Below are 14,967 nucleotides of genomic sequence, written 5' to 3'. Positions count from 1 at the left end.
GTGCGTCATGTCTCTACGTGCTCTTCCACGGATCTATGTGCTAGAGAGAATACAGCGTTGGATTCACAGAAACCTGGCTTCTGTCTCTTGTTTCAGAAGAGAACAGAAGATGCCTTCAGAATAACAACGGTTCACCAACCAAGACAGGAAACAACACTTTTTCCAAAACAGCCTCTGTCACTCCCATCAAAAACTCTGGAAACAAGCCGTCCTAAAAATCCTGATTCTTCTTTGTGTGAGCGTGTTTGTGTGTGCGGTCACGTGTGTGTGTTTCTAATGTACAATCAGCTGCTTTGAAGTGGTCGGACCTGAGGTTTGAATGACAACCAGACGTGCAGCGTGACAGACAGAAACAGAGGAGAGCTCTCGGCCGAGAGGAGCATGGCCATCGTATACGTTACGGGTCTTTCTTTCCTGGTAGCACGCGGCATCACATGCCATCCTGGAGTAAAATGGCACGTCATGCAGCGTCTACGTAGTGAGGTTACAGTAGTTGCTGTTTGACATTTTATCTTCTTCTTTTATCATGTTACGGACATTGTCTTACACTCAGAAGAGAGAAAAAACAATCAAATCAAATAAAAAACAACAACCTGAAAAGCAAAAGAGAAATCAATCGGATTACCTGAAGATGCAAAAACAGTAAAATAATAAATACATATATATTCATAAGTATATAGTGTCATCATATAAAGGTACATTTTCCTGTGTGTGTTGTGGTGTGTGTGTGTTTTGGAATGCAGTGTAAAAGATTGTGGATATATTGTTCTTTTACAAGACAGCAGATAAAGGAAGGTTAACTTGCCCACATGCCCCCCCCCCCACACACACCCCCCATCTCCCCTCTGGGTCTCTGATTTCTCTGGGTGTGAGATATAAAAAAAAAAAAAAGAAAGAAGGAAAATCCCCCTGTCAAGTTTCAACCTGAAGTTATGTTACACCTAAAAAAAACAGAAGAAAAAAAAACACAATTAACCATAAAAGAAAAGCAAAAATGAACCCCCAGTTAACAAAAAGACCTTGTTCTTTCTCAGACCAGGGTGGGGCCAAACCTCCTCGCCTCCAGGGTGAAACCAGACGACTGAATCCCAATATGTTTGGACTTTTGGAGGAGGAACTGAGAGGTTTGCAGCCCCCCCCCCCCCCCCCCCCCCCCCCCCCCCCCCCCCCCCCCCCCCCCCCACCCATACCAACCCCATCCAGTGCTAAGAACAGGAACAGCTGTAAAGCCCCTGTGGGTCTTTCTTTCTTTTTTTTCTCAATCTGTTTCTCATTATATGCTTCTATAAGGTTTTGTTGTTGCGTAAAGAAAAATTACCTGAAAAGGAGGTAGGGTGGCAAATATTGGTCAGTCAGACACTTGAAGCGTCTCCCTCCTGCCTTTGCTAAGGGGAAGCGCAACAAAGAAAAGAAAAATGAAGAGATACGAAAATAAGAGAAAGAGCAGAGGTTGCTATATTTCCCAGAGTATCAGCTATCCCTCCGCCAGGCTCCCGGGTAAGGTATACGTAAAAGTACGAGGCACAGAAAGGAGGTATTAGTCTGAGATTGAGGTATAGCACTCTCTCTTTGCTCTGGAGTTGTTTTTTTTTACATGTTAATGTGTCTGTAAATGACATGTTGTACAGGTAGTTGAGTCTGCGCCATTTTCCGACTGACAAATATTGCTGCCCACCCCACTCGCTCGATCCTGAGACATTTACAGTATTGAAGGCTACTGTCGCACGCCCGCGTCGGAAAACGACTGCGTTTCCAATGCAAGCAGCGTGAATAGAAACTAAAAGCAAAAAGAATAAAAACAACAGTCTGGTAAAAAAGAAAAACAGTTTGTAAGTTTGAGATATTCATTTCTGTTCACTACATTCATTATGCGAGTATTCGTTAATATATATGTATATAAATAGATATATACTGTTCTCTTAAGTATATAATATAGTATGAGGTTTCTTTAAAAACAGCAGTGAGACTCAGTTGCAAGAAGGAGGACTTTTTTTGGACAGGGGGAGCCGTCCACATGACTTTAAAGAAGAAAAATCAAATCAAATGAAATAAATATACCTCAAATGGCATGCACCTCAGTAGATAAGAGCAGGCTGAAAATGGGACTTTTTTTTTAGAAAGCATTCGCAAATGTATAGCAAGAGCCGAATGAACAGAAAGGTCAAGAATGTCTTGAAGGAAGAGAGATTTCTTTTTGTAAAGGATTTAGAGATTTGTGTAAGTTATACACAGAAAGAGTTTGGCCCTTAAGGAATTGCCCCTCTCAGGGGAATCCGGTCTAAGTGCTGTTGGAGTTCATCCATGCAAACTTGGTGCATTAGATGCCACTAACACTATTCAAATCAATGCTTTACATGCATTACATGATACAGGTTGACAGGCTTTTGTTCACGTGTTGTCTAACTGTATTCACAGCTGGCTATAAGCGGGCAGCTGCCATGCCTTTTATCAGAGGCTTGGTCATAATAAGTGCTTTATTTTGACATGGTTGGGGCTTCAATCCTGTTTTAACTATCAGATCAGTGCGTTGTCCTTCGCTGGGTCCAACTCAACGCGCACGACAACCCTTTTAGACACTTCAAATGCTGAGCATTGTCAAAGTGTAGGACGCATTTCATGCATGATGTCCCCCGGGATTACTGTTGTCCATGGGGGACTCTTCTAAAGCACTTCCCATTGGCCATTCATAACTGCCAATCAAGCCAAGGAAGCTAAAAATCTTAAAAATGGGTAACCAGTGACCACAGTGGGGAAATTTAGGATTGAATTCAACAGGTAGTACTCTAATTAGATTGTGGTTCATTCATAACTTCGAATGAGTTTGAGATTTTGTTGAAATCCTCCAAATATGTATACATATATTCAATTGGTCCGACCGCAAAATCAGCCAAAGAAAAGTGGTGCATGCCATTTTTAAGAGAATAATCAAAGAAAAAGAAAAAAACAATCAAATAAATAAAATGTACAATACATTTCAAAGGAGTGAATCATCAGTGTTTCATCTGAACAGAGAGGTACAGTTCTCATGTGAAAAATCTCACAGACTGGGTGAGCACCAGGCAGTGTTAGGGAGCGAAGAGCAACATTTACCACAGCGCACAAAAACATGACAACCCAAAACGTTTTTTTGTCATCTCCTTCAATCTTTTCCTGATGTGAAATCCCAGAGGAGCTTGTTTTTCCCTTTCCACCTGTCTCCTCTGAGGGATATGCTTTCTGCACGGGCGGGGGGGGAACAACAAGACGACACTACACAAAACTCAACTTGTTCAATCTGTTGACCATTTTTTTCTTCTTTTTTTTTGTCTTTAATCATGGAGGTCATTGAGAGGAAAACAAAAGAAGTAGTTTGGGTCCAAGCTGCAGCTTTCCAAAAGTCCTCACACACTAAAGCTTTTTTCTTCCATGTCTCCCCTCCTAATCGCTCCCTGGTCTGTATCCCACAGAGCAGAGCTACACTACGTGCATAACCTCAAACAGCTTTCTTTCTCTTGTGTTTTTGCTTACTTTTAAAAAAAGTGCTATTTATGAAGTTTAGCGCCATGAGTTGGATCCCCAAAACCCAGCGTCAGTGTTTTCTGTTCTTTGTCATGATTCGTTAGCAATTACATATGCTATATGGCCTTTCCTCGCAGACAAAGCATTAGTGAGAGGTGCGTCTTGTCCTTCTGTTTTGTCTGTTATAGGTCCAACAGGAAGTAACCATATTTAAAACCCACATCATCTGTCTCAGTCACCCTGAGTTTAAAAAAAGAGGAGAAAAGAAATCATCCAGAATCAAAAGATTGGCTTTTACATCATCAGTCATAATAATTTATAATATATTAAATCTGCTTTTCCCTCGCTTCTATCAACTACACCCCCCCCCCAATGCATATTGCCCACCCACCATCCCAAAATGAACCTTCTATAAATGCACATTGTCGTTGTAAACTGCCGTTCAAACTGTCTTTGAGGTTTGAGGGTGAAGAATATCTTTAAAAACTAGTCAGCTAAGCCACTTCTGCTTAGTTTGATTAGAACAAAAACAACAAAAAAACATCAGCAATGTGTTGTTGTTAGCTAAAGACTAGCTAAAGCCTTGTGTAGGAGCTAGATAATCAAGTGGATAGCAGCAGAGTTTCACATTCTGATCCTAAAAGGCCTTCCTCCAATAAAGATCTCCATGCAAGGGATGAGCTGACTTCGGCAACCGTTTGCGGGGCAACCTGAAGGCGGCTCCGGCATTCCAGGATCAGCAGTGAGACCCTGATGGAGGTCCATGAGGTAGCATTCGCCTGAAAAACAGCTGATCCACAATCAGATTTCCCCCTCAACTTGTCTCTTGGCGAAAAAAAAAGAGGGTTTTATAGCTTCCCGGGATCTGATTTTGGATCAGCGTACGCAGACGACGTGCACCTCTGACCCGTTACCAGGTTGCGACTGGGCTTCAGAGACAGACCATAATAAGTGCATGATGCAAATGCAACAATGCCGAGGTAACCAGGTCTGTAAGCGCCAGACCCAAAAGTGTAGTGCAAAAGAAAGCAAAACTAATCAAATGAAAAGAAAAAGGATAAGAAGTTGATTACAGAAGTCAGTAGTATCCACGAAACTCACAAACATGCATCCCTGAATGACTTTTGTGTGTCTTTTCTCATTCAAAAAGGACGGGTTAATGTTGCTTTCGTCCACACAGAGATAAGCAGAATATTTTAAGGAGGAAAGAAAAGTGTTGCAGTTAAAGCGTCATGGCTACCTGGCAATAAGAGAATGGGTTTTGATTCAGAACCCCGGCGAGGAACATCAATGGTGTGATTAAACCTTACAGTTGGCTTCAAATGTAATAGACAGTTCACTTACCAATTTTCAGCTAGTATTCCATGAGAGAGGGGAGCATAAAGAGGCTAATTTGTCAGTTTTTAAAGGAGTTAATTTTCAACCCTCCCCTCATTTTTTCTCCAAATTGGAATGGTCCAAAGCCCAAACTGCATTTATAAGCAGCAATGGATCGGTGTGTCAAGTTAAGAAAAGAGGGGGATTGGGTTTTGGGGTCTAGGATTATCAGCATGCGTACGGAAATTTCATTAATTGTCACTTAACTGTCTTTAGCTGCATCTGTTAAGCCCCTGGATATAAAAGCTAAACAAATCCTTATACAGCATCGCTAAAACGACGGTAGTTTAAAACCATCCGATTAGTTTATCTCCAGTGTGTAAGAATCCTCCTCATATTATCCCTGCATTTGTGCTCACCCAGATACTGCTAAGTAAATTGGCACAAATAAAGCCCCATCCATTTTCAAACTGCTTGAGTCATTGACTGAGGTTTACATGTGTAAGTCGTTTAGTCGATTGGTTTGAAATCGTCATCAATCTCTTCTTTTACATTGTCCTTGAGCTCAACAGCAGCCAGCGGGGGGCTGTTGTCTCGTGGGGTTGCGGTTGGCATGTTCTCCGACTCCGTCTGAGGAAATTCCTGGCCTCCAGCTTCCATCTTCATCATCAGCTTGAGCTTCTTCTTTGGGGGGTTCTTCAGGGTTCCCATACGCTCCTTGACTTTGTACTCCAGGGTGCTGTGCGGGATCCCGTACATGTTCTGAGCCTTGGACACACTCATCTTCCCGCTCATCACAACGGTAATGGCTTCCTCCAGGATCTCTGTGTTGTACTGGCGATAACGGCCCCTCTTCTTCCTCGGCTGCTTGGAGTTTGGATCCCCTTCCACGTCGGACGTGGAGTACGCTGGCCCGGAACTGGAGTGGTCCAAGTCCGAGCTCCAGTAGTCAGCCGCCCCGTCCAGCAGGCTTCCAAGGCTTCCTCCCCGGCGGTTCTGCTTGGGCAGGATGGCTCTCAGCTTCCGACTCAGGTTGTTCTCCCCATGGCCACCACCCCCGACCCCCATGGCGCCGTAGCCGTACAGATCAGAGGCAGAGGAGTCCCAGGAGAGATCCATGCCCCGAACTTGGGGGATCTTTAGGTCGACGGGAGGTGAGTGGCCCTGGTCCCTCTTGCCTTCATTGTGGTGGTGTTGGGCCTTGGACACCTGATTGTGGTGGTGATGGTGACTTTTAAAGGAGAAGGCTCCGTGGTGGTTGTGGTGATTCTCCAGGAATGTAGGCAGGTCTTTGAGGTCACTGAGGGCCCCGCTCAGAGCTCCACTGGCCTGCTTTAGCTTCATCAGGCTTTCGAGGTGGGCCTTGCTTCCCCAGAAAGAGGAAGAGCCCTTTTGGCCGAGCAAGGAGTAGGTCTGCGCATGATTGAGCAAGCCAGCTGATTCTAGATTAGCCAATGAAAGAGCAGCAGGCTGGCTCAGAAGGCGGTGCTTCTGGTTGAGGAGCTCCTCCTTGATACGCAGTGAGTGGGCTATTGGCGGCTTGAAGGAGTTGGAGTTGACGTAGTCCTCCCTCAGTCCGTCCTGCAAGCTTCTCTGCAGCAGGCCGTCGTCATCCACCTCTGGCAGGGTATGTTCCACTTTGATAGATCGTCTGAAAGGAGAAAAAAAGAATAAGAGGACTAATCTTTATTGGATAATACTAATTCATTTTTAGTTTTTCCAACCCTTAACTATAACAATCCAAAAAGAAAACCAGAATTACTTCTGGACTTCACCGTTCACATCTGAACACACAAAACATACACAACCTTTGTAAGTAGACTTTGCTTGGTTTTGAAGGCTCCCAAGCAAAAAGATGAAACTCGTGCTGACCCGTCCCATGTCTTGTTTTTGATGATTATTCAAATTTTTAATTATGAGTTCTTGAATCGCCCCATGTTGGATAAACAAACATTCTTGCCAAGTATTGCTCTGCAAGCATGTTACACTTCAATGATTCAAATTTCTGAAAATCCTCTTTGCTTCTGAAACAACCGCTTACATGCAAAGTGCCTCCACTTCAACTACTGCAGCCAGTGTTCCCACTGCTAAGTAACTATAGCAACAAAATTGCAGAATTGCTCCCTTAGGTTCAAAATAACAAAGAATAGCTTGTAAAGTCAGCGGACGGCACAGGGGAGAAGAAACTTGAGGGAAAGATCTCTCTGTTGGAGACAGTCTGGTGAGCTACAGTGCGAATGACTATGCGATGTGGAGAGTCCTCAGCGGGAGCTCTAAGAAAGATTAGCCCAGTGGGCGGTCTCGGGCTCCGTTGGAGATAATATAGGGTTAATGAGAGGCTTTGGAGTCGGTACTCTTTACAGAGAGTTCTGTTACAGAAAGCATACAGTCATCAGGGAGACTGTGCCCGACAGTAATGGTGGATCTGATGATTCAATGTGGGAATACATTAGTAAAAGTTAAAGGAGAAAAGAAATACACAGAACAGAGGGGGATCCTGATTGAGATGGATTGAAAGACTGTTTCAGGATCAGAGGGTACGTTCTTGGCTCCCTAAACAACAGTGTGTGTGTGTGTGTGTGTTTTCAAGCTCAAATGGTTTTTGACGAAAAGTAGGTTTACCCTGTAGCCAATATTTAAGTTTGTTAAATGTGTACATTTCTTAACATTTCATTTTCAAATCATGAGTAGATGTAATATATCCCTGTTTTTCATATGGAAATATTCTGAAACCAGAACTCATCATTTCAACCCCTAATTATCTCTTGACCCACCTATTAATTACTGTATAGTTTAGATAAAACATTCACAATAAAACAGGTAAGTAATAAATCATTGTACAACATTTTCCAAGGTTTTCAAACAAATATGATCCAAAAAAACGTTTAATTGTCTCATATTGTGAGTTTTCCATGTCGTTTTTTGATTTTTTTGCTGTACAAATACTGTGATAATATAAAAACACAACTCACTGAATTCTCTGTCAGTCCACAGAAAAATGCACAAAGCCCATATTCAGGAAAATGTGCCTTTAAAGGAGCCATCAGAGCTTTCGTGACGTTGTGATTGCACTATATACTATACAATGTTTATGTAGAAATTGTTGCACGATTGCTGTTACAGTCATTCCCCGGCTGCAATGACGGTGCAGAGACTCAGAGAGTGCAGATGAAGAAGACTCTGAAACGCTGACCAATCAGAGCAGACTGGGCTTTTTCAGGTAGGTGTTCTTAAAGAGACAGGTGGTACAACGGAGTGTTTCAGACAGAGGTTGAGTACAGGTATATTCAAACACTGTGTTTTTTGAACATTAAAACATGTACACATGTTTTTCTAGAAACACTAAACACAATTAAGAACCTGAAAATGTACATAATATGGGACCTTTAAATTAAAAGCCAGTAACCTGCATTGCACATAGTGTGTGGTGTGTGCTTTAGGGATTGTTTGGGTTTCAAAGCCTGTAACTCAACCCCATAAAACACCCCCTCCTGTAGTAAATATTACATAACCTGATCATTAGAGACTCCTGGTGAGGCAGGAGTCCAGTCCTGAGGGGTTTAAGGTCCTTTCTAATGTTACTTTTGGTCCAAGTAGCCTTTTGAGGTTTATTTGCTGGTAGAGGGTGTCAGCAGGCATCATCTTTTTGTATTAAGAGTAAAAAAGAAAGCATGTGTTTCTGTAAAAAAGGATATAATTACCTTGTTTTTTAAATTCTAAGAAATCACAATTTCTTCAATGTTAGTGTGCAAATGGATTAAATTATATGGAGACTTCATTTGTAAAACTGAAATGTGAAAACCTGTGAAACCTTCAATTCCTGGGAACAAAGAATCCTTAATGGTGACTTCAGCTTGCTCAACTTTGTGGAAACAGGTATGAAAATCAGTAAAATACCATATTTTTTTAAGAAATCACATTTTTCTTACTATCTAACTTAACCAACACAGTATATTGAACAACTGAACTGTCCAGAATAATCCTTTACTGCATTTGTTTTTTTCCAACTTAGTTTCATACTTCAATTGAATCAATCGTAACACTGCACTTCCTTACTAATTGCCGAGATTTGAGGAAATGGGCACAAGGTCCAAAGGTAGCAACAAACGGGTGCTAAACTACGGATCTGAATACATACATACATATTGTACGAAATGTCGGTAATGATCCCTCATTGGACCAGAAAATTAGGCACTAGCAATACACCCATTACAGAAGGTAGTATAATTTAGACTCAGAGTGTAAAAGACCCGAACTTTGTATGACCTTGTCCTGACAATGTAGAGATACTGAGTGAGGGCAAGGCCCTCTAAGAACCTGCAAAGCTTTACTTTAACAAAATCTATCATTAAAGTTAACAATTCAACTACCAGAAACACATTTTTTTCTAGCCTTTCTGCAGCCTCTGAAACTTTATCTACCTAACACCACATATTACTAACGTTTAAAGCTGTACAATCCTACAATGTATAGAATATTTGACCTTTGGGATACAATATATCACTGACTGAAGACATTAAAACCCATACAAAGATTATAAACGTTAAACACTGATGCGTTCCAAAGGTTTTTTACAGTTTCAGTTGTTTGGAATGAGCCCTTTCAGAGAGTAAAACTTAATTGTCCTAAACTCGACAAAAGAAATGAGATGAGTGGCTGATGAACCCAGATATCTGTAACAGCTTTTGTCTCTTTTCAGGTTGGAGAAACATATTGCATTCTTCAGTATGGCGTGAGCAGAGGTGAACAGAATGCTTACAAATGTAGTGTATCGTCCTTCTGTTGGAGGGTTAACTGGCGCCCTATGGATCTGCTTTAAGCATCCTTTATGAAAATGTTCAAGGATCTTACTGGCGCTTGTGCATGCTTTCTCCAATTTATCGTATTTGATTTTGAGACTTTTGCAAGCTGTTCTGTGGTTGTTGTGAATGATGCATTTGTGCGCTGTGAGAAGTTCACACTTTGATTTTAACGCCTTGTTTGATGGAAGAAGCAATGCATTTGACATCCTGTTTCATTTAACTTCTGTTTTTTTTCTCCGTACCTTTGGACGACATCATTTTACAACCTTAAGTATTAAATCTTAAAGCTTCCCAATGGCACACGAGAACCCAGCATACACAGCTCAATCGTAGTTGCTGTATCAAAGTCAAGATAGTCAAGTCACAATAAAATCTGATGGCCTAAAACCTAAACTATAAACAGCTCTCCACCCAAACCAATAGTTAACACTAGTTTACAACCTGACAGGCTACTCCCAGTCCCAAACGTTGGATGTCCTAAATCTGAGCCTAGTAAACACCGTGATTGTTCCCCTAGAAAAAACTGAACACACTCTCTTTTTGTTGTCTTTTAATTAACAAAAAGATGCAGTGTAGTTGTGTTGTTGCATACCAAGAGCAGAGATAAAGCAGACTAGGGCTGTTCTCCTCTCAGCCAATTAGGCGGCATTGGTCTTGGTCGACTAAGTTTTCTTTAGTTGATTAGTCATGTTTGATGCCTTTGCCATGCTGTAAGACTTCTAGTCAAGAAACTTGTAAAGCACATCTCTTGTTAACAATTCCTTGCTGAGAAACTGAACTGCCATTAAATTAATTAATCCGATTTTGGATTTCTTCAGTTGAGGACAGGCCTAAAGCAGACACCTCTGAATATTTCACAACCCTTATGGAAGGTTTCAAGAACCCCAGGAAGGGAACCGGCTTTGGTTAAGTCTGATGGGTATCTACATAGAAATGCAGGCCGCATTTATTGGACAACTTGGCAAATACGAAGGAGTTAAATAATGATAAAATCTGCCTGTGATGGCTGTCATCCACTTGAAATCAATCTTTTTCAGCTTGACTGGCGTTTGGCATATGAATCCCGATCTTTAGAGTGTAACATCCTCCCCTCAGGCCAAATCTCCTCACACCATTTAGTGTTAGACCGCCAAGTGCTCTCTGGGAGGAGCGGTTCAGAAACACAACAGCCGTGACAGCTTAAACCTCTTTGGTGTTGTTTTAGGCACACGACTCCATCGCTACGCTTAACAGAGGCCAGTTTGACTAATCCTGTTGTCTTACCCTTTGACCCTGGGCTCCGGGGACAAACCGGGGAAGGTTTTAAGGTTGCCTGCGCTCTGGTTCTTCTTGGTGGAGAGGTCCAGGACGCCATCTGAGGATACACACGCACACACACACACACACAGAATAACAGATTTAACACAACTGAGGTCAAATCCTTTTCGAAGGATTACCTGCTTTAAAGGGTCAGAGAACAACACGTCAAGTCACACGCCTAAATACTGTGTGGTATGTGTTGTAAACTGAAGGTTCATCATTTTGTATGCTTATTAAGCAGTATGTAGTGAGTAAGTATGTAAGTATTTGTCTCATTTGGTGTTTTGGCCCTATAGCAGAGAGAAAAACCGTTATCAAATTCATGTGTTTTTGTGAATTAGGTTATTGAGTTCATGCGGTTTAAAAGTTTTAACCCAATGCAAAACAACCCAAAATGGACACAAACTAGTTCAGAAGTTTCAACCCCCGGTTTTTATGAACATTTTCATTTAATAAAAATGCACAAAAAAATAAATAAAAAATACACAAAGTGCAATGGAAAAAGGTTTTCTCGATGCATTAAACTCCTAAGGGATGGAAACTTGACTATTACTACTTCAGTATTAAAAGATTCAGAAGATAATGTTATGTCAACAAAGTTGCATCACCAAAATCTGTTAATTAACCTTCACAAAAATATCCTTAGAAAACACACTGCTCCGTCTTTCTTTAAGCATTTGTCTTATGAAGCTTTTGGTAGGAAATGTATTCCATAAATGGACATTCTGAATTTATAAATTAGCTTTCTATCCATTTTGTCAGAGGTAAAAATTAGTTACATGTTATAATAATGGTATATATTATATGTTACTTATGTCCTTAAGAAATATTCTTACTTCCACTGATGAACAGTACCAAAAGTTTGTGCTCAGAGACCAATGTGTCAACAGTGTTTTACAGTATAGTATGTCTGTTATTTCTGATGACATTTAAAATGCCTTCTTCTAAAAGAATAATAATAATCTGGATCACAATCTAGATGTAAATAACCTGAGAGTTCACTGTATTGGCAACTATTCTACATGTTAATTTTGTGTTTTACTGTAATTATTAGCTGAGAGAGTAGATTATTTACCTTCATGGTTAAGACAGACAAAATGAACCAGAGGGAAAAGAAACAAGGTAAGCATATTTCAGATGATCATGTGTGTTTATGCAAGTTATACATGAGTCAATCGGTTTGTACTGTTTATTAATATAATCTATCAGAATCAAATACATGTTAACAGCTTCTGTTAATCAACTGCCAGTTTATGCGTGTGTCTGCATTTGAAAACTGAATGAATGAATGAATGAAGTCAAGTATTTTCCTTTTTCTATGGTTATATGACAAAAACGCTTGAGATATGTTGTGTATATTCTGTGAGTGCTACAGTTTGCAGTGTGCGTTAGTAAATGTAAATGGACTGTATTTATATAGCGCTTTTCTAGTCTTAATGACTACTCAAAGCGCTTTTACATAGTACATTCACACACATTTACACTCTGATGCGCAGCACGGGAGTGCAAGGCCAGGGATTGAACCACCAACCTTTCAATTGGCACGCAACCACTCACAGCCACCCCACAGTTTGAACTGATGAGTTCCTTTTTTTCAATAAAAATCAAGTTATTCTTCAGTGAAAATATGTAAAAACAGAAAAGGATGAACCTTATTAATATTAGAGTTTGTGTTTTTACTAGGACGCTCACTGTTTTTGTGTTTCCAGACTTTTACCTTTCATGACTTAGACAGCTTTCATACATTTTTGGGGCATGCAGTAACCCTGCAAGATGGAATATGGATAAGATGTTATTGATATCTGATGGTTTTGCCAAACAAATATCAAAATGATTGCTTTTTTTGAAAGCCTGAAATTAAAGAAAAAATGCATTACCGTATACAAACAGTAATGTAAATGTATATTGATAAATTCATCCGGGTCCTTGACCTCTTGTGTTTTTCTTGTGTGATCCCTAAAGTGCTGCCGGCCTTCTGGACGCTCTAACACAATCAACCTGATATGGACACAGGACTCGCTAATCTTCAGAGGATTTTGGTTGTTTAATCGGACGAAATAAAGAAAACATTAAAATGAAAAACAGAATCCCTGTACAGCCCGGAGGAGACACAAATAGATTAATCTCATGATAATTGTAGTATGTACAGCATGTAAACATTAGACACATGTTGCCCACAGTTGTGAAATCATCAACATCTATTTGAAACTGTCTGCAGTACCTGTTCCTCCCTGAATGTGGGTCAACACGAAATAGCCCTACAGCCCAGGCTCTAAACTGTATCATAGCAACATTTCTGGAACTAGGAACCAAGGACTATATATGTACAAAATGTTTTTGGCTCTGACATGAATCTTAATCTTAAGTTAAAAATACACTCAAGTCACAATATGCCCATGAATAACAAGTTAATGAGGTCCTACTCTGAGGTAATAAACATGTAAATTAGCATCTCCATCTCCGTTAGCATGCTTGTTTTGCAAGACATATCCTCATCAGCATGTAGATTTACACAGCCAAGTAGCTTTATAGACCATAAACTGCAAACAAAGGTTTAGTAATGTTTTGTGGATAAGACACATGCTTCTGGTGTGGGAGACCTAGGTTTGAATCCCACTGCGGTTCATCAACCACTGTGTCCCTGAGCAAGACACTTAACCCTGAGTTGCTCCAGAGGTGTGTGACCTCTGACATACACATCATTTGTAAGTCACTTTGGATAAAAGCATCAGCTAAATGGCATGTAATTTGTTGTGAAGATGGAACGATATAATTGTGTCACTAAAATCCTCTGTCATATTACAGGACCTTAGGGACTGAAGTATAAAATTAAATTTTTAAGTACACTGTGAAAGTACTGCAACCAATGTGACAGGAAAAATGCTATATGTAGATATGGTAAATGTGCATGTACCACATCCTTTTAAAGCATTTCTTCTGTCACTATCAAAATATGTCTACTCTACATGTCCCATATTGAAAAAAAAACGTTTTGATATTGAAGCAGGTCGAGGTTATATTTAAATAAAAGTATCAAAAAGCTCAATCCACCGAAAAATGCACACAGCCCGTATTCAGAAACCGTGCCGTTTAACATCGGTTGTGGTGTCACAACTATACTATGTATAGGTTATATATAGGTTCAAAGTGCAGCTACAGTCACACCCCAGTTGTCATGACGGTGCACTTTAAGAGCGCTGATGTGGAAGAAACGCTGACCAATGAGAAGAGATTGGGAGAGGGGCCCAAAGATGTACTGTTCTTATATAGTGCTTTTCTAGTCTTAATGACTACTCAAAGCGTTTTTACATAGTACAGAAACCACTCACACACACTCCCACGCTGTGGCTGAGGATGCTGTACTAGGTGCCACCTGCTCATCAGATAAACACTCACACACAGTTTTACTCAGGAGGCGCAGCATCGGGGGCAACTCAGGGTTCAGTGTCTTGCTCAAGGACACTTTGACATGGGACCGCAGGGCCAGGGATCGAACCCAGAACCTTCTGATTGGGAGGCAACCGCTCTACCACTAATTGCTCCGCTTTGTTCTCCTGCTAGTGTTTAACTGTGCCTGTCTGCTGCTTGCTGCTGGGCAGGTAGTAAATGGGTCTGTTTCAGAGCCTGTTTGCTGAAATAGCTGCCTGCAGCTGCTGTTGGATACAGAGTCAATGAGTGCTGGGACTGAACCGTACAATAAACGGACCTTAACACAAAATCTATGAGATAAAAGAGATTAAAACTACCTTTGAACATACATATGTTTCCCAAAAACAATTTCCTCCCCGAGGTTATTTTGCAAGGGAGCCGTCGTCCCGTACGGCGCTCAGCGCTACCCAAGATGATTGGTTTGGTGTAAAGAAATGCCAATATCCCAGAGCATGTTTTTCTCCTATCTGGGAATGCTATGTGGACTTGACAGACCTTCTTATACAGCGCTGTGGAGGAAGGTCTGGCTAATATTTCCAAAAATGACATCCATCCATCCATCCATCTTCGACCGCTTATCCGGTATCGGGTCGCGGGGGCAGCAGCTCCAGCAGGGGACCCC

At 41.0% G+C, this 14,967-nt stretch overlaps 1 protein-coding gene across 2 annotated transcripts in view; it reads right to left on the bottom strand.

Moving 5' to 3' along the window:
• Positions 1-1,831: 1,831 nt before the first annotated feature.
• Positions 1,832-14,967, bottom strand: part of lcor (ligand dependent nuclear receptor corepressor) — a 76,884-nt gene continuing 63,748 nt past the window's right edge. For both annotated transcript variants that reach the window (XM_034900881.1, XM_034900891.1), the window contains exons 6-7: positions 10,881-10,971; positions 1,832-6,466 (exon numbers count right to left, since the gene is read on the bottom strand). In XM_034900881.1, coding sequence (XP_034756772.1) covers positions 5,326-6,466; positions 10,881-10,971 — 1,232 coding nt within the window. In that variant the 3' untranslated portion in view covers positions 1,832-5,325. The remainder of the gene's footprint in view (positions 6,467-10,880; positions 10,972-14,967) is intronic.

This window comes from Etheostoma cragini, chromosome 2 (genome assembly GCF_013103735.1).
Source record: "Etheostoma cragini isolate CJK2018 chromosome 2, CSU_Ecrag_1.0, whole genome shotgun sequence".
Taxonomy (NCBI): Eukaryota; Metazoa; Chordata; class Actinopteri; order Perciformes; family Percidae; genus Etheostoma; species Etheostoma cragini.
The sequence above is the reverse complement of the archived record's forward strand: the minus strand, read 5'-3'. Positions and strand labels throughout refer to the sequence as shown.